The following is a 27,169-nucleotide window of genomic DNA, read 5'->3' as shown; positions in this document are numbered from 1 at the left end:
TCTGCCCTGCTAAAGCTGCCCTGGTCAACTGTAAGTGCTGTTATTATGAAGTGGAAACATCTAGGAGCAACAACGGCTCAGCCGCGAAGCGATAGGCCACACAAGCTCACAGAACGGGACCACAGAATGTTGAAGCGTGTAGAGCATAAAAATCGCCAGTCCTCGGTTGCAACACTCTCTTCCAAGTTCCAAACTTCCTCTGGAAGCAACACAACTGTTAGTCCGGAGCTTCATGAAATGGGTTTCCATTGCCGAGCAGCCACACACAAGCCTTAGATCACCGTGTGCAATGCCAAGAGTTGGCTGGAGTGGTTGTAAAGCTCAAAGCCACTGGACTCTGGAACGGTGGAAATGCGTTCTTTGGAGTAATGAATCACACTTCACCATCTAGCAGTCTGACAGACTAATCTGGGTTTGGCGCCTGTCAGCAATCTCTGCCTGTCCCAATGCATTGTGCCAACTGTAAAGTTTGGTGGAGGAGGAATAATAGTCTGGGGCTGTTTTTCATGGTTTGGCTAGGCCTCTTAGTTCCAGTAAAGGGAAATCTTAATGCTAGAGCTTACAATTACATTCTAGATGATTCTATGCTTCCAACTTTGTAGCAACAGTTTGGGGAAGGCCCTTTCTCACTTAGCATGACAATGCCCCCGTGCACAAAGAGAGGTCCATACAGAAATGGTTTGTTGAGATCAGTTGACTGGCCTGCACAAAGCCCTGACCTCAACCCCATCGAACACCTTTGAGATGAATTGGAACGCCGACTGCGAGCCAGACCTAATCGCCCAACATCAATGCCCGATCTTACTAATGCTCTTGTGGCTGAATGGAAGCAAGTCCCCGCAGCAATGTTCCAACATCTAGTGGAAAGCCTTCCCAAAAGAGTGGAGACTGTTATAGCAGCAAACAGGGGACCAACTCCATATTAATGCCCATGATTTTGGAATGAGATGTTCGATGAACAAGTGTCCACATACCTTTGGTCAAGTAGTGTAACTCTTCTCTGTATTCTGGGTTGGGGGAAGGTCCTTGACATTTGAAATGTGTATTTTGATGTGATGAGTGTGATAGCCTGTGTTCATAGGTTTGAGTGTGAGATGTTTGATTCTGGAAATCCAATTCCATCAAAACAATTGTTCTTTGCATCTTTCATAGTTCAACAGGATCTACTTAACAAACAACGACCTGGGGATGATGTGCAGTGGGGAGGCTATTTAAATGTACGCTGCTCATATGTCACCCTAATGAGGCTGATAATAAGTTCTGAATATCTCCCTTGTTCTTATCCATATCTAGTCCATGACATGAAGAGCCCATTTTGACATAAGTGCTACAGTAGCCATGATACCCCAGTAACAGCAGCCGTCTCTTTAGTACCAGTTAGTACTGAGGTGACAGAAAAGGTTCTGAAGACAAGGGAGAGGGATGCGGTTGCTATTGGAGATCTTGACCGCATGACGTCATGGGAGGGCGTCATGGGAGGGACCTAATCGTGTGTGAGAGAGCGAGCGAGAGAGAGGGGGAAGAGGGAATGGATAGATAGAGTGAGGGAGACAATGTATTGAGGAGTAAGACGGGGAGTATCGTTGACATCAACCAGCAGTGTTTAAAGCTACCCGACCGGAGATGGTCCCCCGACACACGAGCGCAGAGTAGCGGTCCCGTAGGGCTTCTGAGGAGGCGAGAGGAAAGCTTGCGTTCCCTGACGAAAAGTAAAACCTTTCTGAGGAGCTCAGCTGTCAAATGGGATTATTATTTCTGTCCGGGGTTCAAGGGAAACTGCCGGCTGAAAGTCCATCCACATGAATTCATCAGACCAAAAAGAAGACGGATCACTCACTTTCCTTGTTAAGGTAAATATACATATATTTAAAAAAAAAATAGGTTGTTTTGCAATATGCACAGGTAATTAATACATTTTCTTTATTTATTATTGAGCACCGCGCCCTAATCGTTAATTCACACCTCGACCGGTGTGGCTCGGTAGGCTGTGTGCCTTATGTGCTCGGCTGCTGTTCTATATTAGACATAAGTTATGGGTACATTTTGATATCTCTTTCGAACACCCTTGTTTGGTGGTGTTTTTGGATACTTGTGACTTTGAATGCAACTGGGTGAGCTTGGGTTTTCTGATTGAGAATAATATAATATGCCGGTTGTCTTCTGCGGTACCCAGCCTTCTTGCCACCCAGCTTCTCGCCTCATCACAGAGTCTTCATGAGCGACCCCTCTCTAGCTGACAAGTAGCGACATGTCGCTCCTTTCTTCCTCTCTAGTTTGTTGCGTCGGTCATCATGGACCATTTTTATGTATTCTTTATTTTATTGTTATTAACAAATTTGAGCCTATATTATAGGTACGGGTTTTTCTCCATTGTGGGCTATAGGCCTTTATCGAGCGTTGACCATCCAATTGCCATAAATCGGGCGATGTCATGACACCAGGTGGCGAGGCGGATGGACCGTTTAGAGATTACTCTACAGACCATTGAGTCGCTTCGTCTATTAGGAACCTGCTTCTCCATTTGGAATTGTTGCAAAACACATTAAATATTCATTATGTTTTACCCATTTGTTGATATTATGTGTTGACGCATTTAAAACCCTATAAAACCTAATTAAATGCCAGCACACTTTCAGGAACCATCTCGGCTACATAAATGTTTTGCTGGTTTCGATTTACCTTGACACATTTTCTTAGGGTTTGTTTGCTTAGAGAAAACCAAGCACACGTTTAATACATTCATTAACCACAATGCCTTTCGTGTTGTTTTTAAGTAATTATTTCACCATACAGACAGGCCTTTTGGCAGCAGTTTGAATAGATCAGATCCGAGCTGAGGCCTAATAGCTTTGTTTGTGTATTTCTCTCAACACAGATGCTCTCTCCATCCCTTGGGAGGCATCATGTGTAGGCTGGTATTCATTCCAAACAATTGCCACATCCCTAATTGCTTCAAATCACACCCATGCACCCATTCATATTTAATGAGTTTTATCAGTTCCTTTAAAATGGATAGATATTTACTAAACATTTATACCTGGCTAATGAGACCATTATGACCAGCTAGAGTAGGGCCTTCTTTTCAGTCCATTCTCTCTTCCCCCAAAGATAGATTAAGACAATTCTCAGCCACATGAAGTTAACCCACTGGGCACAGATGTCAATTCACAACATCTATTCCACGTCGTTCAACATAATTTCATTGAAATGATTTGGAAACAACCATGATTCAACCAACGTGTATCCAGTGGGAAACTACTCAGACAGATACAGAGTCGACTGCTACACACAGCTGGTGAAACCAGTGTTTCTATGTAGGCCTGGGTCTTGGACTGGGTCTGAAGAACTTGGGTCTGGTTCACGGTAGACCTCAGTCAGTATAACATATTCACCAATCCTGTGCAAGAAACCTGGGGAGCAACACACTATACCAAGCAGGCAGAATTGGATTTGAATCGAAAGAAAAAATCAATTTCCAATTTTAGTTTTCTCTCAATCAGTTGTCTTCACAACAGGCTTCAATCTTTTGTTCATTTCTACATCAGCTGCTCCTTCAGATTAGCATCAAAAGCATGCCAACGTTGACGTGACGAGTGAGCCCTGTGGGAAAGCTTTGATTTCAGACCTTGCTGCTGTGTTTTCCCAGATGCTGGCAGGCAATATTGATTCAAACACAGCAGAACAAACGGTTCTATTTATGTTCTTCCTGTCCATGTTGTCTTTCAGTCCCGTGGGCTGTTGCTGGTCAGTAAGAGTCCTGTTAGCCAATGCCCTGGTTATCTGCAACCCTGGGGCTTGTGCATCTCAGCGGCACCAATGTGAGGGGACGTGAGTCAAGAGACTATATAATAGAAGGATACTTGTCTGTTGTACAGTTTATCTAGAGGATCATCCAGAGGACTCTCCTTGCAGCTTTCAAGATTGAGCGATCCTGCCCCTGGTAAGTGTGCCACATTGACCACTGCCATGTGAGTTTGTAGATTTGTTTCTCGGTGAAACCAACGACCGTCTGATATCCCTAGAGTAAAGAGAGGAAGAGCTAGTCATTTTACTCAGAACATCTGTACCCGTGGAGGCTGCTGAGAGGAGGACGGCTCATAGTAATGTCTGGAACAGAGTAAATGGAATGGCATCAAACGCATAGAAACCCATACCACGAGCCTGTCCTCCCCAATTAAAGTACCACCAACCTCCTGTGATCTGTACTTCCATCCCAAACGTGGATGTAGCATTTACTGGCATATCTTTTTCCACATCTCCACAGGACCGGCCTGGTAGATGAGAGTAGAATCACAGTACCAGTCAAAAGTTTGGACAACACCTACTGATTCAAAGGTTTTTCTTTATTTTGACTATTTTCTACATTGTAGATTAATAGTGAAGACATCAAAACTGTGAAATAACACATGGAATCATGTAGTAACCCAAAAAGTGTTAAACAAATCAAAATATATTTTATGTTCTTCAAAGTATGGAAATGCATTCCAGACGACTATCTCATGAAGCAGGTTGAGAGAATGCCAAGTGTGTGCAAAGCTGTCATCAAAGCAAAGGGTGGCTACTTTGAAGAATCTCAAATATAAAATATATTTTGATTTGTTTAACACTTTTTGGGTTACTACATGATTCCATGTGTTATTTCATAGTTTTGATGTCTTCACTATTATTCTACAATGTAGAAAATAGTAAAACTAAAGACAAACCCTTGTCCAAACTTTGGTCTGGTACTGTATGTATATATATATATATATAATAATAATAATAATAATAATAATAATATAGAGTTAAAGCTGTGATATGGGTTGTGGTTTGACTGCTGCCTTTCTCTAGATGAATCAGAGATTGTGATGTGTCAGCACGAATGGAAAATTCACACTTCTTCGCTCTACTTCTCCTCTACCTCTCTCTCCTATTTCTTTCACTCCTCTACCTCTCTCCTATTTCTCTCTCTCCTGTCTACCTTTCTGTCTGCTTTCTACCTATTTTTCCCCTGTCTCCTCTCCTTTCTGTGCTCTCCTGTTCTTTTCCTCTCTCCTCTCCTCCTTTTCCCTTCCATTTCCTCTCTCTCCTTTTGTCTCTTCCCTCCTCCCTCTCCTCTTCCTCTGTCCCATCTCTCCCTCTCCTCCTCATTCTACTGTCTCCCCATCTCCTCTCCAATACATTTAGTCCATTAGGCTGCATTATGTCTTTTTTTGTGCCTTATTCTCTTCCTGTTCTCAGATCTTCGTTCTAGCTCTGTAGATGACAAGGCAAAGTAGATGTTAATGTGTTGATTTGCAGCCCAATAGGAAACCCTCTGAAGTTGACGTAGTAAAGAGGATGGCTGAGCTGCTGTTGCTGTTATGTCCCTGAGTGACAGCAGCTATAAATGATGGGGGAGATTGAGTGACAAGATGGCTGACATGATAGAAACTGGCAAACTGGCTCATCAGACCTGGAATGAAGGCTGAGGTAGGCAAGTTGTGGAATGGTCTGGAATGTTTAGTTGTAGAATATGTGTTTAGTTTTGGGCAAAGAAGGTTTTGGACAAGAGCATAAGCTTCCTTGGGTTTGGGCTATAGAACAAGGTTATTTTCATTGTACAAAGAAAAGAAAATTGGCTTTGTGATTGAGAATCCCTTTTTGGCTCGAGTAAGGCTCGTAAAGTCATTCATGTCTCCTGGATGGCTGGCGAGAAAGAGAAAATGAATCAGTGTATCCGGACATTAATGACTTTTGTTGAAATCTGTCCATGTTAATGCTTTGACCTCAACTGTATCACTATCAGCTATGGGCTATGGCTACTCCTGTCTGCCTGTAAGTTATTATTTCATATCCCTGTTGGGCTGGGCAGTGGACCGTACACAGACCTTTCAGGGAGCAGGTGCTCAAAACGTAAACTTGACGTGATCACGATGACTTGGGTGTAGTGGGTTCAGAACAACAACAAAAACACTTAATCCACGACTCAAAGGGCACTTGGCGAGTGGGGGGGCAGGTGCTCGGCACAGGTAGACCCTATCTGTACACTTGCCCGCTGGGCAGATTTCAATTATGACTCTATTTGCATAGCATCACCTCTCACGACTCCAGAAGGTCAGAGGGATAGAGACCATTTGGGGACTGCAGGAGTGTGATGTATGTGTCTGAGAGACCAAGGGTATGTAGCTTTCTCACTCATCAAGACACTGTGTTCAAATCTAGGCCTCAAAGGGAGGAAATTAGCTGTAAAAAAAGGTGATGGATAGTTGGCTGTGTTTCTGACATGTTGTATCATAACAGTTTGATAACATCCCATTATTCAGTCTGGTGGTAGATTAGTTGGTACGCACCCGGCTGGATGAGACGTCTGGCCATTGTGAAGATGGGGGGGGGGCAATTTGTCAGTCTGTTATCTTTGGCAACTCTTTAACTTGTCACAGACACACACTTGCCCACAAGCCCGGACGGACACGAACACACGCACGCGCAAATGGCCGCCAGGACAAACACACATCAACTCACACACAGCACAGACGCGCACAAACACAAACTTGCACAGCCACAAGGGCACACACAAACACTTTCTCCATATCCCTCTTAGTGACAGGCATGACAGCACCATGGAGGACAATCTCTGTTTTTCTACTCCATTACTTTGGCTTTCAATTCCATTCACATCTTTATTGTCCCTCAAGGCGAAACTCATTTGGCGTCACAAATCTCTGATCCATCAGGAGCCAATGCAATGAATGGCTTGTTACCAGTAGAATTGTTCAAGATGGCTACACTGGAAGACAGTCCCATGCATTTATTCTCTGTGTGGAGTTGGAATTAGAATGAATCTTGATAATGTTAGAATACTCATATTCATCATTGTATTATTGTAATATGTTTGTCATATCTGTTGGCAGACATGAAAAAGGTTTAGCAGCACATACATTTCTTGCCATCCTCTACTGAGGATTAAAGGTTGCTGTTTTTTTGGGGGGGGGGGGGTTCTCCAGAGAGGAAAACAATGTTAGCCTGGGTGCCAGTCTGTTTTTGCTTTAGCAATGATAGCAACATCATTTGCAAAAGCACAAACAGGTCTGGGACCAGGCTACATTGGCATCAGTGTGGTTCTTTATTTTTGCGAGGCCACGTAGCCAGCAGCGCTAGAGGTAATTAGATCTCAGAGGAGAGGACAGGGGTCATGTGACCAGGACTAGCCTAGTGTCGCCATGCCAGTGTGTGTCCTCAGGAGGGATAGAACTGGATACAAATACAAATGTTATCCCGAAGAATGATTACACAGAAAGGCAATGACTAAGGTTTTACAATTAGAATAATCTAAATTTAGACTGCAGGATCCCAACAGCAGAGGCCAAAAACACTAATGAATGAATTAGGCTGCTGCCAACACATTGCATATAAAATATGTATTGATGATATGCTTACTTACAGCTTACATACAGTACATTGACAATACTTATTCCAGGCATCACTTTATCAAAAGATAGATGGATTATTATTATTGTTTCAAGCACATCACAGGACATACCGTCAGCTAAACGGTATGGCAGACTGTCTGATGAATGAGTTTTCCTCTTCCTGAAGAGCTAGAGATGTCTTACTAATGACATGAAAGTAAATGATGATGACGACGACGAAGGTTGTCTCTGTTGTCAGGGAACTTCTATCTCTCTTTCTTCTCCTCCTCCAGAAGCTGCTTCACTAATTGGCTGCTGTTGTTCCCGTCAGGCAGCAGCGTCTCAGGTTTCACTATGAGGCTCGCTTGATTGGCTTTTAATCGTTCATTTGCTCAGGGAGGAGAGGTGGGCTGAGAGAGAGGAGAGGTGGGCTGAGAGAGAGGAGAGGAGGGCTGAGAGAGAGGAGAGGAGGGCTGAGAGAGAGGAGAGGTGGGCTGAGAGAGAGGAGAGGAGGGCTGAGAGAGAGGAGAGGTGGGCTGAGAGAGGAGAGGAGGGCTGAGAGAGAGGAGAGGTGGGCTGAGAGAGAGGAGAGGAGGGCTGAGAGGAGGGCTGAGAGAGAGGAGAGGAGGGCTGAGAGAGGAGGGCTGAGAGAGAGGAGAGGAGGGCTGAGAGAGAGGAGAGGAGGGCTGAGAGAGAGGAGAGGAGGGCTGAGAGAGAGGAGAGGTGGGCTGAGAGAGAGGAGAGGTGGGCTGAGAGAGAGAGAGGAGGGCTGAGAGGGAGGAGAGGTGGGCTGAGAGAGGAGGAGAGGAGGGCTGAGAGAGGAGGGCTGAGAGAGAGAGAGGAGGGCTGAGAGAGGAGGGCTGAGAGAGAGGAGAGGAGGGCTGAGAGAGAGGAGAGGAGGGCTGAGAGAGAGGAGAGGAGGGCTGAGAGAGAGGAGAGGAGGGCTGAGAGAGAGGAGAGGTGGGCTGAGAGAGAGGAGAGGTGGGCTGAGAGAGGAGAGGAGGGCTGAGAGAGGAGGGCTGAGAGGGAGAGGAGGGCTGAGAGAGGAGGGCTGAGAGAGAGGAGAGGAGGGCTGAGAGAGGAGGGCTGAGAGAGAGGAGAGGAGGGCTGAGAGAGAGGAGAGGAGGGCTGAGAGAGAGGAGAGGAGGGCTGAGAGAGAGGAGAGGAGGGCTGAGAGAGAGGAGAGGAGGGCTGAGAGAGAGGAGAGGAGGGCTGAGAGAGAGGAGAGAGGAGGGCTGAGAGAGAGGAGAGGTGGGCTGAGAGAGAGGAGAGGAGGGCTGAGAGAGAGGAGAGGAGGGCTGAGAGAGAGGAGAGGTGGGCTGAGAGAGAGGAGAGGAGGGCTGAGAGAGAGGAGAGAGGAGAGGAGGGCTGAGAGAGAGGGAGAGGAGGGGCTGAGAGAGAGGAGAGGAGGGCTGAGAGAGAGGAGAGGAGGGCTGAGAGAGAGGAGAGGAGGGCTGAGAGAGAGGAGAGGTGGGCTGAGAGAGAGGAGAGGAGGGCTGAGAGAGGAGGGCTGAGAGAGAGGAGAGGAGGGCTGAGAGAGAGGAGAGGAGGGCTGAGAGAGAGGAGAGGAGGGCTGAGAGAGAGGAGAGGAGGGCTGAGAGGAGGAGAGGTGGGCTGAGAGAGGAGGGGAGAGAGGAGGGCTGAGAGAGAGAGGAGGAGGGCTGAGAGAGGAGGGCTGAGAGAGAGGAGAGGAGGGCTGAGAGAGAGGAGGGGAGAGGAGGTGGGCTGAGAGAGAGGAGAGGAGGGCTGAGAGAGAGGAGAGGTGGGCTGAGAGAGAGGAGAGGAGGGCTGAGAGAGAGGAGAGGAGGGCTGAGAGAGGAGGGCTGAGAGAGAGGAGAGGAGAGAGAGGAGGGCTGAGAGAGAGGAGAGGAGGGCTGAGAGAGAGGAGAGGAGGGCTGAGAGAGAGGAGAGGAGGGCTGAGAGAGAGGAGAGGAGGGCTGAGAGAGAGGAGAGGAGGGCTGAGAGAGAGGAGAATGTATGACCATATTAGAGACACATATTTCCCTTAGATTACAGACCCACAAAGAATAAAAAATTGTCACATAAACCAGATAAGTGCAGTAAAATGTGTTGTTTTACAAGGTGAGCCATAGTATTACAGCACCCCTGGAGAAAATTAGGGTTAAGTGCCTTGCTCAAGGGCACATCAACACATTTCACCCCTTGTCGGCTAGGGTGTTCAAACCAGCAACCTTTCAGCTACTGGCCCAACACTCTAACTGTTAGGTTATCTGCCGCCCCTACAAGTGTACATGTACCTGCCGCCCGTACAGGTGTACATGTACCTGCCGCCCTACAGGTGTACATGTACCTGCCGCCCCTACAGGTGTACATGTACCTGCCGCCCCTACAGGTGTACATGTACCTGCCGCCCCTACAGGTGTACATGTACCTGCCGCCCCTACAGGTGTACATGTACCTGCCGCCCCTACAGGTGTACATGTACCTGACCTGCCGTCCATGGATAAAGGTTTGTGGCAGGCTCATATATGCTAATTGAGCAGTGAGTTGACAAGGTCTCAGCCATCAGGCTGCTTAATGAACCAATGAACAGACAGACAGAGAGACAGACCAAGGGCCTGTTTTAATGATAGAGACAGCAGGGATGTGGATGTTGACAGATTTGAAGTGTTCCTCTTGTTATTGGTGGGAGACATTTGCCTGTTTCTCTCTGTTGAAGCTGTTTATCCCAGAGCAAGTGATGTTTTGTCTTAGGAATTAGCATCATTTATCTCTGTCAGTGAGCATGTCTTTTAGTGTGGGTGTGTGTGTTTGCAGTGTGTGAGTGAATGTGATAATGATTCTTGTCATATACAGCTTGTTATGATCAGAGACTCTTTACAAGTATTAAGATGTCAGCTATATGAAAGGGAGCATGTTGAGTACAGCAATGATTCCCTGTCCTGTTTGTTGTGTGGCCCACCTAAGGCTAATAGGAGTCAAGCCAGCCACAGTGTTTTGAAAAAAAGAAAGACAAAAGTATTTGTTTTATTATAATTTTTTTAACCAAGGACCGACTAATCCCGTCTTGAGCCTTGCCCTCAAAAGCACCAGCTGCTTATCTTGGGATCATTTTGAGTACAATATCTTGTCCCAGTCATAATGGCATCTCTCCTCCTAACTTCCCTCTTCACTTTAACTACAACAGACAAAAGATATGCACAACCTAGGTTACCATGGCAACAAAGGTCACAGGGTCACCCTCATATCCTGGGCAGATCCGTTTGATTTGAAAGTCATATTTATCCATTCTGCATTATGCTACAGTCTACCATAAGGCCGCCAAGTCAATTGAACAGCCACACTGTGGTTTTAACTATTCTGCATAGGCCATGTTGCCTGTAAGTAAATGCTTCCCTTCCTTCTTAACCAATGTTGTAATCCGGCCTATATGTACTTTAATACCATTTGGTGCTATGTTTCCTGCGTTTTAAAAGCCAGTCCATCTGTTGGCTCTATCTGAGGGCACGTACTGTACAGTCAGTGAGCAGATGCCAGTAGTTCCTCTGTGTCTGTCCTTGAAAGCCCTTTTAGCTGAGTAGGCTTACTGTACGGGACAGTACACCAGCCCTTTGGAGATATTAATGTGACCACAACGCTGCACTTCACCACCAATGTGAATCAGGTTGGTTAAACCCTTTGGTGCAGTCAGTGTGGGATGTTTAGGTCGGATAAGGACAAGGTCCTCTGTAGCTCAGTTGGTAGAGCATGGCGCTTGTAATGCCAGGATAGTGGGTTTGATTCCTGGGACCACCCATATGTTAAATGTGTGCATGACTGTAAGTTTCTTTGCTAAAGGTCATGAAACATGCTTTCACAGATCAATGAGGGGACTGGTGCAGGTGTTAGGAGTACTGTATATCTTGAGAATGCAGTCAAGAAAGTAGAGTTTTTGTCCAGATAGCTACAGCCACTGCTGAGCTCAAACTCAGGCAGGGAGGTCTTTAGGCTCCTGCTATGGGGACTTAAGTGGTCGAGAGGAAATCGAATACTGAGATTAGTTGACGGAAAACAAAGCGTATGCCATACACGGCTGCACACACACACACACACACACTCAGGAAGCTTAACACACAGTCTTTCTAAGCCCTTCAGTGCCCATTCCTCCTCTCCAAACCCCAGAGAGGAATGATCACTAAATGCAGCATCAACCACAAGCCAAGTGTAAGCTCACTACGGTTCGAAGGGAATACATTTTTTAAAATATATTCATTCTCGGAAGTGTGATTTAAGGATCACTCATCCTGGCTTGCAGCTTAACATGAGTAAATGGGGTAATCTCTTGATGGCTTCTGATTTAGGAATGTTTGAGCTTGATAACGTTCCTTATTCCCAAACATTCCTTCCTGTAGGAGCTGGTATTAATTCTGTTTGATACAGTTCTGTACTTGTATCAAACAGTACTGACGGCTAGTAAGTTATTGCTAGTGGGAATAGCTAATACTGGGATTTTCTAAATACTGCTATATAACTCAAGAACATTAATATTGCAGTTTTGTTAAGGGACCCTGGGTTGTATCTTTATTGGTATGCAGCGGAGTGAACAGTGCTCCTGCTAGGAGACTGACGGCTAGGAGACTGACGGCTAGGAGACTGACGGTTAAGAGACTGACGGCTAGGAGACTGACGGTTAAGAGACTGACGGCTAGGAGACTGACGGCTAGGAGACTGACGGTTAAGAGACTGACGGTTAAGAGACTGACGGTTAAGAGACTGACGGTTAAGAGACTGACGGCTAGGAGACTGACGGTTAAGAGACTGACGGCTAGGAGACTGACGGTTAAGAGACTGACGGCTAGGAGACTGACGGTTGACGGTTAAGAGACTGACGGCTAGGAGACTGACGGTTAAGAGACTGACGGCTAGGAGACTGACGGTTAAGAGACTGACGGCTAGGAGACTGACGGCTAGGAGACTGACGGTTAAGAGACTGACGGCTAGGAGACTGACGGTTAAGAGACTGACGGCTAGGAGACTGACGGCTAGGAGACTGACGGTTAAGAGACTGACGGCTAGGAGACTGACGGTTAAGAGACTGACGGCTAGGAGACTGACGGCTAGGAGACTGACGGCTAGGAGACTGACGGCTAGGAGACTGACGGTTGGGGGACTGACGGCTAGGAGACTGACGGCTAGGAGACTGACGGCTAGGAGACTGACGGCTAGGAGACTGACGGCTAGGAGACTGACGGTTGGGGGACTGACGGCTAGGAGACTGACGGTTAAGAGACTGACGGCTAGGAGACTGACGGTTGGGGGACTGACGGCTAGGAGACTGACGGTTAAGAGACTGACAGCTAGGAGACTGACGGTTGGGGGACTGACTGCTAGCAGACTGACGGCTAGGAGACTGACGGCTAAGAGACTGACGGCTAGGAGACTGACGGCTAGGAGACTGACGGCTAGGAGACTGACGGCTAGGAGACTGACGGTTGGGGGACTGACTGCTAGCAGACTGACGGCTAGGAGACTGACTGCTAGCAGACTGACGGCTAGGAGACTGACTGCTAGCAGACTGACGGCTAGGAGACTGACAGCTAGGAGACTGACAGCTAGGAGACTGACTGCTAGCAGACTGACGGCTAGGAGACTGACTGCTAGCAGACTGACGGCTAGGAGACTGACTGCTAGCAGACTGACGGCTAGGAGACTGACTGCTAGCAGACTGACGGCTAGGAGACTGACGGCTAGGAGACTGACGGTTGGGGGACTGACTGCTAGCAGACTGACGGCTAAGAGACTGACGGCTAGGAGACTGACTGCTAGCAGACTGACGGCTAGGAGACTGACTGCTAGCAGACTGACTGCTAGCAGACTGACGGCTAGGAGACTGACTGCTAGCAGACTGACGGCTAGCAGACTGACGGCTAGGAGACTGACTGCTAGCAGACTGACGGCTAGGAGACTGACTGCTAGCAGACTGACGGCTAGGAGACTGACGGTTGGGGGACTGACGGCTAGGAGACTGACGGCTAGGAGACTGACGGTTGGGGGACTGACTGCTAGCAGACTGACGGCTAGCAGACTGACGGCTAGGAGACTGACTGCTAGCAGACTGACGGCTAGCAGACTGACGGTTGGGGGACTGACTGCTAGCAGACTGACGGCTAGCAGACTGACGGCTAGGAGACTGACTGCTAGCAGACTGACTGCTAGCAGACTGACGGCTAGGAGACTGACGGCTAGGAGACTGACGGTTGGGGGACTGACGGCTAAGAGACTGACGGCTAGGAGACTGACTGCTAGCAGACTGACGGCTAGGAGACTGACTGCTAGCAGACTGACGGCTAGGAGACTGACGGCTAGGAGACTGACGGTTGGGGGACTGACTGCTAGCAGACTGACGGCTAGGAGACTGACGGCTAGGAGACTGACGGTTGGGGGACTGACGGCTAAGAGACTGACGGCTAGGAGACTGACGGCTAGCAGACTGACGGCTAGCAGACTGACGGCTAGCAGACTGACGGCTAGCAGACTGACGGCTAGCAGACTGACGGCTAGGAGACTGACTGCTAGCAGACTGACGGCTAGCAGACTGACGGCTAGGAGACTGACTGCTAGCAGACTGACGGCTAGGAGACTGACGGCTAGGAGACTGACTGCTAGCAGACTGACGGCTAGGAGACTGACTGCTAGCAGACTGACGGCTAGCAGACTGACGGCTAGGAGACTGACTGCTAGCAGACTGACGGCTAGGAGACTGACTGCTAGCAGACTGACGGCTAGCAGACTGACTGCTAGCAGACTGACTGCTAGGAGACTGACGGCTAGGAGACTGACGGCTAGGAGACTGACTGCTAGCAGACTGACTGCTAGCAGACTGACGGCTAGGAGACTGACGGCTAGGAGACTGACTGCTAGCAGACTGACGGCTAGGAGACTGACTGCTAGCAGACTGACGGCTAGGAGACTGACGGCTAGCAGACTGACGGCTAGGAGACTGACGGCTAGGAGACTGACTGCTAGCAGACTGACGGCTAGCAGACTGACGGTTGGGTTATGTATTCCTGTGAGGAAGGGCTTGGATGGCTCGTAAAGTGGGAATCACAGGAACACAGACAGCAGCTCCTCTGCACAAAATGTAACCGAGGCCGACGCAGCATCCGCCTGCGGTACGACGAGCCTCATCCTTGGCTGCTTCTCTCTGTGTGTGTAAGAGAGAGAGAGGGAGAGAGAGTGAGTGTCGGTCGAACCCCATGATGCTTTGCCATCTGGTGTGTGTGTGTGTGTGTGTGTGTGTACGTATGTGCATGTGTGAATGACTGTCTCTTTGCCAACAGGTTCTAGGGTCTAGATGCTCCAGAAGCCTCTCCCTGGCCTTACTGCAGCTCCGTCTCTATACCACATCACAGGAGCTCTCTAGCCCAAAAACACACATTTTCTGGGCTGAAAATGATTGGAACTATACATGCATGTGTATATGACTAGATTCACAAGGTGTATACATACTACAGTCGGAAATCTGTAATGATATGGAAGCAAAGCCCCTCCATCAGTTTGTGTGTGCTTGTGCATGCGTACTACAGTGTGTGTGTGGTTTTGTGTAGTCTGATTGGTCAGAAGACACTCCTCATCAGTCTGTTCCCCTGTATTGGTCTGAAGACACTCCTCCTGGTTGCTCTCCTGTAGCTACTAACTGCTGTAGCTAGCTATCTCCCAGCTACTGCATGGCCGTAACCCTACCCAAAGAAACAGATCCTGCCTGTGATCTCACGTCTCACTGGCTGCTTTGTTGTCATGGAGACAGGGCCCGTAGAGACTGCCTCAGCCCGACTGTGGTGCAAGGCATGCTGGGTAAGAGGAAGGGGTGGGGTACAGGGGAGGATGAGGTGATTAAAAACAGTGGCACAGGAAAGTGATGCTTAATCATAATAGGATCATAATAGAGACATTACTATGAATTATCCTTAATTTGCTGTTAGATTCCTTACGAGGTATCTCACAAACTGAAAATAACTTAACCTTGAACAGTGTGGGGCTCACAGCAAGGCTGTGTGTGCCGTTATGAGGTCACACATACCCTCAGGTATTGTTAACACATCTCCTCCTTCCTGTGTTGTTGCAGGTCCACTGGATGGTCACACTGAGAATTCCACAGAGCAGGCCGTGATGCCTCAGCCAGGGCTGTAGGGAACACCCAGGGGTAAGGACACACACACATGGCCCTGATGCATGGGACTGCAGATGTAGTATGTGCTGTGTGTAGGTACAGAACAGTAACATCTCCATACTTGGCTGGAGAATAAGTTAAAGGGATCCTGATGAGGCCCTTTATCCACTTCCCTAGAATCAGATGAACTTGTGGATAACATTTGTATGTCTCTGTGTCCGGTATTGAGAAAGTTAGCATTGGCTTGTGAAACTACCTCTAACTAGTGTTAGACTTCCAGTCATTGTACTATGGGTATCTGCTAGCATGAGCAGAAAGCATGAAAGCATCTGCTAGTATGAGCAGAAACACATAGACTTCCAGTCATTGCACTAATGTTAGTTAGCAATTGCGCTAGCACAACTTAGCAACCTCCTTCAAACTGCACACAGAGACATACAAATGGTATCCACAAGTTTATCTGACTCTGGGGAAGTGGAAAATTGCATCATTGTGCCAGGTTTGAGCATGAAAGCACAGAGGCAAATATGCCATTCTGACTGCCAGCCAACAGGGTCAATGCAGTGGAAGTAGAGATGGGTTTTAGAGGATTAACAAGTGTTAGGACAGATCCTGGCAAGGCCTGCAGTACAGTAGCTAGGACTGTTTCTCCATTCACAGATAGACTTACTGTAAGCCCCTTTGTTTAACTGTGTTAGTGGACCACAGTTGGGCAGCTGTTGCAGCTGGGGAACGGGTCGTGGTGAGAGAGAAGGATCAAGGATTTAGATAGCAGGTTAAATACAAGATGGAGAGACAGGGGACTGGGAAGGATCACAGGTTTAGATAGCAGGTTAAATACAAGATGGAGAGACAGGGGACAGGGAAGAATCACAGGTTAATTACAAGATGGAGAGACGGGGGACAGGGAAAGATCACAGGTTTAGATAGCAGGTTAAATACAAGATGGAGAGACAGGGGACAGGGAAGGATCACAGGTTTAGATAGCAGGTTAAATACAAGATGGAGAGACGGGACAGGGAAGGATCACAGGTTTAGATAGCAGGTTAAATACAAGATGGAGAGACAGAGAACAGGGAAGGATCACAGGTTTAGATAGCAGCAGGTTAACTACAAGATGGAGAGACAGGGGACAGGGAAGGATCAAAGGTTTAGATAGCAGGTTAAATACAAGATGGAGAGACAGGGGACTGGGAAGGATCACAGGTTTAGATAGCAGGTTAAATACAAGATGGAGAGACAGGGGACAGGGAAGGATCACAGGTTTAGATAGCAGGTTAAATACAAGATGGAGAGACAGGGGACAGGGAAGGATCACAGGTTTAGATAGCAGGTTAAATACAAGATGGAGAGACAGGGGACAGGGAAGGATCACAGGTTTAGATAGCAGGTTAAATACAAGATGGAGAGACGGGACAGGGAAGGATCACAGGTTTAGATAGCAGGTTAAATACAAGATGGAGAGACAGAGAACAGGGAAGGATCACAGGTTTAGATAGCAGCAGGTTAACTACAAGATGGAGAGACAGGGGACAGGGAAGGATCACAGGTTTAGATAGCAGGTTAAATACAAGATGGAGAGACAGGGGACTGGGAAGGATCACAGGTTTAGATAGCAGGTTAAATACAAGATGGAGAGACAGGGGACAGGGAAGGATCACAGGTTTAGATAGCAGGTTAAATACAAGATGGAGAGACAGGGGACAGGGAAGGATCACAGGTTTAGATAGCAGGTTAAATACAAGATGGAGAGACAGAGGACAGGGAAGGATCACAGGTTTAGATAGCAGGTTAAATACAAGATGGAGAGACAGGGGACAGGGAAGGATCACAGGTTTAGATAGCAGGTTAAATACAAGATGGAGAGACAGAGGACAGGGAAGGATCACAGGTTTAGATAGCAGGTTAAATACAAGATGGAGAGACAGGGAACAGGGAAGGATCACAGGTTTAGATAGCAGGTTAAATACAAGATGGAGAGACAGAGGACAGGGAAGGATCACAGGTTTAGATAGCAGGTTAAATACAAGATGGAGAGACAGGGAACAGGGAAGGATCACAGGTTTAGATAGCAGGTTAAATACAAGATGGAGAGACAGGGAACAGGGAAGGATCACAGGTTTAGATAGCAGGTTAAATACAAGATGGAGAGACAGAGGACAGGGAAGGATCACAGGTTTAGATAGCAGGTTAAATACAAGATGGAGAGACAGGGAACAGGGAAGGATCACAGGTTTAGATAGCAGGTTAAATACAAGATGGAGAGACAGAGGACAGGGAAGGATCACAGGTTTAGATAGCAGGTTAAATACAAGATGGAGAGACAGGGGACAGGGAAGGATCACAGGTTTAGATAGCAGGTTAACTACAAGATGGAGAGACAGAGGACAGGGAAGGATCACAGGTTTAGATAGCAGGTTAAATACAAGATGGAGAGACAGGGGACAGGGAAGGATCACAGGTTTAGATAGCAGGTTAAATACAAGATGGAGAGACAGAGGACAGGGAAGGATCACAGGTTTAGATAGCAGGTTAAATACAAGATGGAGAGACAGAGGACAGGGAAGGATCACAGGTTTAGATAGCAGGTTAAATACAAGATGGAGAGACAGAGGACAGGGAAGGATCACAGGTTTAGATAGCAGGTTAAATACAAGATGGAGAGACAGAGGACAGGGAAGGATCACAGGTTTAGATAGCAGCAGGTTAAATACAAGATGGAGAGACAGAGGACAGGGAAGGATCACAGGTTTAGATAGCAGGTTAAATACAAGATGGAGAGACAGGGGACAGGGAAGGATCACAGGTTTAGATAGCAGGTTAATTACAAGATGGAGAGACAGGGGACAGGGAAGGATCACAGGTTTAGATAGCAGGTTAAATACAAGATGGAGAGACAGAGAACAGGGAAGGATCACAGGTTTAGATAGCAGCAGGTTAACTACAAGATGGAGAGACAGGGGACAGGGAAGGATCACAGGTTTAGATAGCAGGTTAAATACAAGATGGAGAGACAGAGGACAGGGAAGGATCACAGGTTTAGATAGCAGGTTAAATACAAGATGGAGAGACAGGGGACAGGGAAGGATCACAGGTTTAGATAGCAGGTTAAATACAAGATGGAGAGACAGGGGACAGGGAAGGATCACAGGTTTAGATAGCAGGTTAAATACAAGATGGAGAGACAGGGGACAGGGAAGGATCACAGGTTTAGATAGCAGGTTAAATACAAGATGGAGAGACAGGGGACAGGGAAGGATCACAGGTTTAGATAGCAGGTTAAATACAAGATGGAGAGACAGAGGACAGGGAAGGATCGCAGGTTTAGATAGCAGCAGGTTAAATACAAGATGGAGAGACAGAGGACAGGGAAGGATCGCAGGTTTAGATAGCAGCAGGTTAAATACAAGATGGAGAGACAGGGGACAGGGAAGGATCACAGGTTTAGATAGCAGGTTAAATACAAGATGGAGAGACAGGGGACAGGGAAGGATCACAGGTTTAGATAGCAGGTTAAATACAAGATGGAGAGACAGAGAACAGGGAAGGATCACAGGTTTAGATAGCAGGTTAAATACAAGATGGAGAGACAGGAGACAGGGAAGGTGGAGCTGGGGATGATGAGATGTGGTAAGATGAGACAGAGATAGAGATGGGACAGGGGACATGTAGACAGAGAGACGGATATACAGGGGACAGGGAGACAAGGAGACAGAGATACTGGGGAGATGGAGGACAGAGAAACAGGGGACAGAGGACAGAGAGACAGACAAGATACAGAGAGACATATATACAGGGAACATGGAGACAAAGAGACAAAAGACAGGAGAAAGAGATAGGACAGGGGGACATAGAGACAGGGGACAGAGAGACAGGAGACAAATACTGGGGACAGTAAGGAGACAGAGAGACAAGGTACAGACAGTAAGGAGACAGAGAGACAAGGTACAGACAGTAAGGAGACAGAGAGACAAGGTACAGACAGTAAGGAGACAGAGAGACAAGGTACAGACAGTAAGGAGACAGAGAGACAAGGTACAGACAGTAAGGAAACAGAGAGACAAGGTACAGACAGTAAAGAGACAGAAAGACAAGGTACAGACAGTAAGAAGACAGAGAGACAAGGTACAGACAGTAAGAAGACAGAGAGACAAGGTACAGGAAGTAAAGAGATCGAGAGACAAGGTACAGACAGTAAGGAGACAGAGATACTGGGGAGATGGAGGACAGACAGGGGACAGGAGACATAGAGACAGGGGGCAGCGAGGCATGAAGGGTGAAGGGATATAGGAGGAGACGAGTATGAGACGAGAGAAGGGTAGACCAGAACAGGGGCTTGATTAGAGTGACAGACCACTCAAGATGTAATTAGATCAGGACCAATTCGCAATAGTGGGAAAGAAGTAATTCCAAAATGAATTTATTTCACCAGAAATGTCTCTAACCCTTTTACCATGCTACCATGCAGAATCAGCCCAGTTTCTGCCAGTCAGGCAGTTCAACACAGGACCCACATTGATGAGGACATGAAGCATATATCTACTCCTTATCATCCCCTGCATCATGCTGATGATGCTCGCCAATAAATTGAGATTCTTTCAGAGGAGAATTCATTGCGCTGCTGGAATGGTACTTGAATGAGCTCTGATTAGGTTGCAGCTATTAGGTTATTGAATTGAATAGTAAATCCTGAAAGCTTTTCTATTCCATATCTATTAGGAAGTGCTCTCAGAGCCTTGATAAGAGAAAGAGGGAAGTAGTGCTTCATATATGTCAGATGGACAGATACGTTTATAGACTAGTTATATTTAGAGCTCAAACAGGGTTATAGAGCCAGACGCTAATTCCTTTCAATGTGTCATTAGCCCGTCAGTCTGATAAGAGCTGGATAATTCCATATACATATTCATATGGAACACTGGAACACCTCCAGAATGGCAGGAAGTCTCTGTATTAGGATCACAGTCAACCCTTTCACTGGATGTGGAAAACTGTTGATAACTTTGGGAAGTGTAGGACGTGTGTGTGTGGGTGGGTGGGTAGGTGTTTGTTCCTCTAATCGTCTGTATGTGTCTGTCTCTCTGTGTGTATCTCTCTGTGTGTCTCGCTGTGTCTCTCTGTATGTCTCTCTGTGTGTGTTCCATCAGTTCTGAACAGGAAAAAATTTGTGTATGCTATCGTGCAGATAAGGAATGAGGGAGGGATAGATGTGACCAGAGGAGTTATTGACTCCTGGGCAGGGAGCTTCTGCAGAGCTCGGCTGAATCTCTCATGTCAGGCCTGAAACACCCCAGCACAGAGGAGTCAGGCCCAATCCCCCTGGCTGGACCAGGATTACCCACAGGACATCTATTAGAGGGGGGTTTACCATCTAACATAATGGACTCTTATTGAATATTGCATGGTGCCCGGACGGCCAAACACACCACCTGCTTTAGTATCCTCTTTGACTGAGTTTCCCTACTAGGGCCACAGAGGTTTTACGAACGTGTGTACCTCAGGAGGTTGGTGTCACCTTAATTGGGGAGGACGGGTTTGTGGTAATGACTGGAGTGGAGTCAGTGGAATGGTATCAAATACATCAGACACATGGTTTCCAGGTGTTTTATACCATTCCATTTACTCCGTTCCAGACATTACTATGAGCTGTCCTCCCCTGGTGTCTGCAGCATCTCTGTTTATGTGGCCAGTGGAGGAAACCTGTTCCAGTAGGAAGGCTATTACAGCAGTGGCTGACGAGGCTGAGGTACTGGGGTAGTAACATACAGAACTATACTATTTGGAATGGCATCAAACACATGGAAACCATGTATTTGATACCATTCCACCAATTCCGCACTAGCCATTACCATGAGCCCGTCCTCCCCAATTAAGGTGACACCAGCCTCCTGTGCTGTATACACAGATGCTTGCTTGACCTCGAAAGGGTTTTTCATTCAACTGACCTAGTCTGCTTTCATCATCGGCTTTGTTAATTGTTCTTCACAACTATGTTTTCTCCCTCATGTATTTGAACATATTTGTTTGTTTACTCAGAGTGCCAAGCCCTGCTGAGGGAAGATCCCCACCTCCACCACCTATCGCAGGAGGTACCATGGTTCCCCCCAGGCCAGGTGGAACCGTATCCCAGTCCAGGGCGACTGTTCCTGGGTACGGACTCTGCTTGTACCTCCCTTGTCTGCTGCTGCCACTGCTGGTGCTCACATTCCTGCCCAACCTGTCTGAGGCGGTGGGTAAGTAACACACTACAGATATACTGTATGTTAGTTCATGTGTCTGTCCATCTGTATCATGTTTGTTGAGATATTTATGTAGGTTTGTCAGTTTGTCTAAATGGCTGTACGTGCCTCTACTGTATCTACCTATCTCTCTCTTTATCTCCCTCATTCTCCACCTCCCTCCCTCTTTCTCCTTCTCTGCTGACTGACAGCTGTAACAGCGAGTTGTGTTGGTCAGCGCTGGCTGCAGTGAGTGGTGACGTGGTGTTGATGACCATCTGCCTGTCTATTTTGCAGTGATAGGTGTTTAACAAGGTCTGTAAGGCACTGATAAACGGTGAACGCACGTCAGCACATATTCAATCTTCACCTGTATTAAAGCATCATGTCTTCATATGTCTGGTCTTATGGATCTTAAATCAGACAGGGGAACAGAGAACACATCTCATGTTAACCCTGCAACACTGAAAACGCTATGGAAGTATGTGGCATTCAAGAACAGAAATATTTTTGAACACACTGGTGAGTAGTGAGGGTTTGTCAGCACGGACTCAGTCAATCATCACATTAGGCTATTGAGCGCATGTTTATTTTGTTCATCCACACCAGAAGCGATCAGGACACGCATGTTGAAATATCAAAAGAAACTCTGAACCAACTATATTAATTTGGGGACAGGTCGAAACACATTAAACATTCATGGCCATTTAGCTAGCTGGCTTACTGTTGCTAGCAAATTTGTCCTGGGATATAAACATTGGGTTGTTTTTTTTAACCTAAAATGCACAAGGTCCTTTTTTTCTGGATCTTTGAAGAATTTCAACCCATTTTCACACAAAATCGTGTGTTTCTCCACTCCGACCAACTAATCCACAGATAAAAGGGGAAACCCAGTTAGTTTTTAGTCATCTCTTCTCCTTCAATCTTCTTCTTCTGTGGACTTCATATGGTGGTTGGCAACCAACTTTAAGGTGCATTACCTCCACCATCTGGACTGGACTATGGACCTCAGTTCATCTTTCAATCACCCACGTGGGTATATGCTCCTAAAAACCAATGAGGAGAGGCGGGACTTGCAGTGCATCACAGTGTAAGTTCTATTTTAGCGCCTGGTAACGCAGATGCTTGTTGACGCACGAAAGCAGTTTAGATGAAAATATTGAATAACATGTATGTGTACATTTATTCTGCAACGCTCAGGCATGTACCGCTCGCGAGAGAGTCATAAATATATATACAGTACCAGTCAAAGTTTAGATTGCTACTCATTCAAGGGTATTTGTAGGTATATATTTTTCTTTCTGTCAGGACCCGGTTACGAACCTGGGTCTCCGGAGTGAGAAACTGTAACTTAACCAACTGAGCCACGAATAGTCAGCAGAACCCAGAAGATGAGGCAGACACAGCAGTACTTAAGACGGTGTATTTAATAAAGTAAAAAGGAGAAGTCCTTCAATACAAAAAAAATGGCAAATCCAAAAGGTGGTAGGAATAGCACAAAAAAGCCTCAAGAGATACTCAAAAACCAAAACAGAATTCCACAAGAGCATCCACCGGAATCGACAAGAATACACAGAACACTAGGGCTGGGTGCTAACATACAAACACAGAGCACAGAACTGAGGGAAACTAAGGGTTTAAATACAATCAGGGGAAACGAGGCACAGGTGCAAATAATAATGGGGAACAAGGGAAAAAACATAAGGTCAAAAAGCACAATGGGGGCATCTAGTGACCAAAACCCGGAACAACCCTGGCCAAATCCTGACACTTTCCATATTTGAATGTCTTATTTCCCCCTAACTCCACCACCCCTGCCCTAATTGGAGTAAACTAATGGACAAGGACACTTAGGCTTCGACTTCCAGGTTATACAGACTATATCCATTTTACGGACATATAGAGGTGTTACCTTGTTTATTTCAGTCAACACTTCTAGCAGTGTTGCTCTGTGACTGGAAGAAGATAGCGGCCCAAATAACAGTCACATTTCTAACTCTTACGGAGCGTCTATGTTAATGTTTGTTTTGGTTGGTATACTTTAATTGTTATGGCTAGGACTATGGATTCTCCGTGACCGTGTAACCTCCCCAGGAACAACCCTGGGCCATAGTTATAGACAACTTCTGTAATTGGCATGGATTTACAGTGGAGCGGCTTGATTTGGTCAGACTTGTCCAGACAGGTCTAATGTCCTGCATGCAGCCGTAGAGGGGCTGATTATAGTATTATAACACACACCTGCTACCTACTGACGCATATCTCCACATTACCCCTACCTATCATTGCTATTAGATAACCATAGCCTTGTGGTGTTTCATTACGATAGACTCTATCATTATATCCTGCTGTCAGCCAGGGAGTTAATGAGTGAAGGCTACTCGGCTCGCTGCTTTTAAAGGGACAGACAATCTTCTTGAGTGTCCCCATAGAATTCAACAGCATTCAAAGGAAAAGCAGTGGTGCAACTGGTTCTGTACATCTGGGTTTATTATAGACCCATGGAACTGGAACCGAAGGCTCCAACCTGGTTCAGAATGCAGCCAGAGGCCAGTATTGGTCATAGAAATAGAATTGGTTCTGGTTTGCAGTGGCAGTAACACACCAGTAATCACCTCTTCGAAAGTGCAAAAATGTAAACCGATGTTGAAAATGAATTCAACCCCCTTACACAACTCCACAAAGTAACGCAAGCCTTCACAACTAACAGAGTACGGCGCCGTGTCTGGTTGAAAGACTACAGTAATACACTTGTTTTTAGACAAGGTATTGTTGTGGGTTCTGCTCAGGTACTTCACCTCGCAGCTCAGCGGTAGGCTGGCTGCAGTGTGGCTGTTACTCACTGAAGTGGGAAGTTCGCAGCGGAGGGAGGAAAGCCACAGTGCTTTTCTATCTGTCAGTGATTTGAAGGGGATGATGGTGTGGTTTCTTCAGCTGCTCTTTCTCTCTAGAGTAGAACCGAATCAGCATAGCAAGACCTGGCCCAGTGGAGAGAGGGATGGGGGAGAGAGGGAGGGAGGTTGCTATGGTGAGAGTTAGGCCGGCTTTACCCTGATGGATAGAACGTATTCTGCAGCTGAGGAGGAGTTAAGCTGGCTGCCATGGTAACAGTCCACAGAAACAGAGGGATAGAACTCTGTGTGTGTGAGAGAGAGAGAGAGAGAGAAGATGAACATATATGAAGTAGCTTGACAAGATTGGATTTTTTGAACAATGGAGATGTATGGATTCTGTGCCTGAAATGGATTCTATTTGCCATTTCTAATAAGCATACAGTATAGAGACAAGGAAATTGTTTTTGCTCCCAGAGAAACAGACAGCAGCTGATATGTTTGATAAGTTGGAGCTATATGAATGTTTCTAGGGCGATATAACATTTTATAATATAATACTTTGTAAGAAGGAGCTTCAAGTAAAAGAGATATTGTACATAGTGTTAACGAGATACTGCACATAGTGTTAAAGATACACTGTACATAGTGTTAGAGATACTGTACATAGTGTTAAAGATACACTGTACATAGTGTTAACGAGATACTGCACATAGTGTTAAAGAGATACTGTATATAGTGTCAAAGATATATTGTATATAGTGTTAAAGATACACTGTACATAGTGTTAAAGAGATACTATATATAGTATGAATGAAATGCATAATGTATGCAATTTCTAAATCCTTGTTCTCAAAATTTTATTTTTTTTGTAACTGGCAGATCCCCCCCCCCCCCCCCCCAAGATCCCACAAACACAAATGAGGAAATGGCTACCTAAATATGATCCCCAATCAGAGACAACGATAAACAGCTGCCTCTGATTGGGAACCATATCAGGCCACCATAGAAATACAATATCACCTAGATGACCCACCCAAGTCACTGTCACGCCCCAACCAACCCAGAGAACAAGCAGCTTACTATGGTCAGTGCGTGACAGCAACAACATGTTGCTTAGGGCCTCCAAAAGGCTAGGCTCTGACTGCATGCGTGGGGATGGATGTGGGTGGGCACTATGCAGACCCACCAGCCACTGCGGCTCCTCATGAGTTTTTTGTGGCTCCCACCCCATCAAAGTTGCCCATCCCTGCATTAAAGCCAATTATCTCCTGTGAATTTCCGCGACCCCTTTTAAACCCCCGGCATAGCACCCACCCATGTGTTCTAACAATCTGTGCTGCACAGGGGAGTAGCATGCCTCGGGGTAGTGAAAAAACCTGCTCCTGTGAAGATGAAGCACATGTTTTATTGATGACACACAGGAAGTCCTTGGTAATGTCCTCTAAATGGTAGCCAGGAAGTGAACTGTACTTAGCGGCCAATCACCACGTCCATCACGACACAGTGATGTCATTCATGTCAATCTCCTGTCCACGGCTTTGGACTAGTTGGCATCTCTTCAGTGAGAGCTGTCTGTCTTTGGGGACGCCCTGGGATGATTTATGTATAGTACACAGGAAAGTATTAAGTAGCATGATCCCTCTGTCTCTTTCTGTCTCTCTGTCTCTCTGTCTCTCTGTCTCTTTCTGTCTCTCTGTCTCTTTCGGTCCCTCTGTTTCTTTCGGTCCCTCTGTTTCTTTCGGTCCCTCTGTCTCTTTCGGTCCCTCTGTCTCTTTCGGTCCCTCTGTCTCTTTCGGTCCCTCTGTCTCTTTCTGTCCGTCTGTCTCTTTCTGTCCCTCTCTCTTTCGGTCCCTCTGTCTCTTTCGGTCCCTCTGTCTCTCTGTCTCTCTCTGTCCCTCTCTCTTTCTCTTCCTGTCCCTCTTTCTCTTTCTGTCTCTTTTTGTCCCTCTGTCTCTTTCTGTCCCTCAGTCTCTCTCTGTCTCTTTCTGTCTCTCTCTGTCTCTTTGTCTCCCTCTGTCCCTCTGTCTCTTTCTGTCCCTCTGTCCCTCTGTCCCTCTGTCCCTCTGTCTCTTTCTGTCCCTCTGTCTCTTTCTGTCCCTCTGTCTCCTTCTGTCCCTCTGTCTCTCTCTGTCTCTCTGTCCCTCTGTCTCTCTCTGTCTCTCTGTCTCTTTCTCTCCCTCTGTCTCTTTCTCTTTCTGTCCCTCTTTCTCTTTCTGTCTCTTTCTGTCCCTCTGTCTCTTTCTGTCCCTCTGTCTCTTTCTGTCCCTCTGTCTCTTTCTGTCCCTCTGTCTCTCTTTCTGTCCCTCTGTGTCTCTTTCTGTCCCTCTGTGTCTCTTTCTGTCCCTCTGTGTCTCTTTCTGTCTCTCTCTGTGTCTTTCTGTCTCTTTCTGTCCCTCTCTGTCCCTCTCTGTCTCTCTCTGTGTCTTTCTGTCTCTTTCTGTCCCTCTCTGTCCCTCTCTGTCCCTCTCTGTCTCTTTCTGTCCCTCTCTGTCTCTCTCTGTCTCTCTCTGTCTCTCTCTCTGTCTCTTTCTGTCTCTCTCTGTCTCTCTCTGTCCCTCTGTCCCTCTGTCTCTTTCTGTCCCTCTGTCCCTCTGTCTCTTTCTGTCCCTCTGTCTCTTTCTGTCCCTCTGTCCCTCT

General features: G+C 46.8%; 1 protein-coding gene across 4 annotated transcripts in view; it reads left to right on the top strand.

The window, feature by feature from the left end:
* Positions 1 to 1,529: 1,529 nt before the first annotated feature.
* LOC135510748 (receptor-type tyrosine-protein phosphatase S-like) overlaps positions 1,530 to 27,169 on the top strand; it is a 139,433-nt gene continuing 113,793 nt past the window's right edge. For all 4 annotated transcript variants that reach the window (XM_064931956.1, XM_064931934.1, XM_064931942.1 and 1 more), the window contains exons 1-3: positions 1,530 to 1,850; positions 15,436 to 15,513; positions 21,517 to 21,713. In XM_064931956.1, the coding sequence (XP_064788028.1) occupies positions 21,575 to 21,713 (139 nt within the window). In that variant the 5' untranslated portion in view covers positions 1,530 to 1,850; positions 15,436 to 15,513; positions 21,517 to 21,574. The remainder of the gene's footprint in view (positions 1,851 to 15,435; positions 15,514 to 21,516; positions 21,714 to 27,169) is intronic.

Source organism: Oncorhynchus masou, chromosome 3 (genome assembly GCF_036934945.1).
Source record: "Oncorhynchus masou masou isolate Uvic2021 chromosome 3, UVic_Omas_1.1, whole genome shotgun sequence".
In the NCBI taxonomy this organism is placed as follows: Eukaryota; Metazoa; Chordata; class Actinopteri; order Salmoniformes; family Salmonidae; genus Oncorhynchus; species Oncorhynchus masou.
The sequence above is the reverse complement of the archived record's forward strand: the minus strand, read 5'-3'. Positions and strand labels throughout refer to the sequence as shown.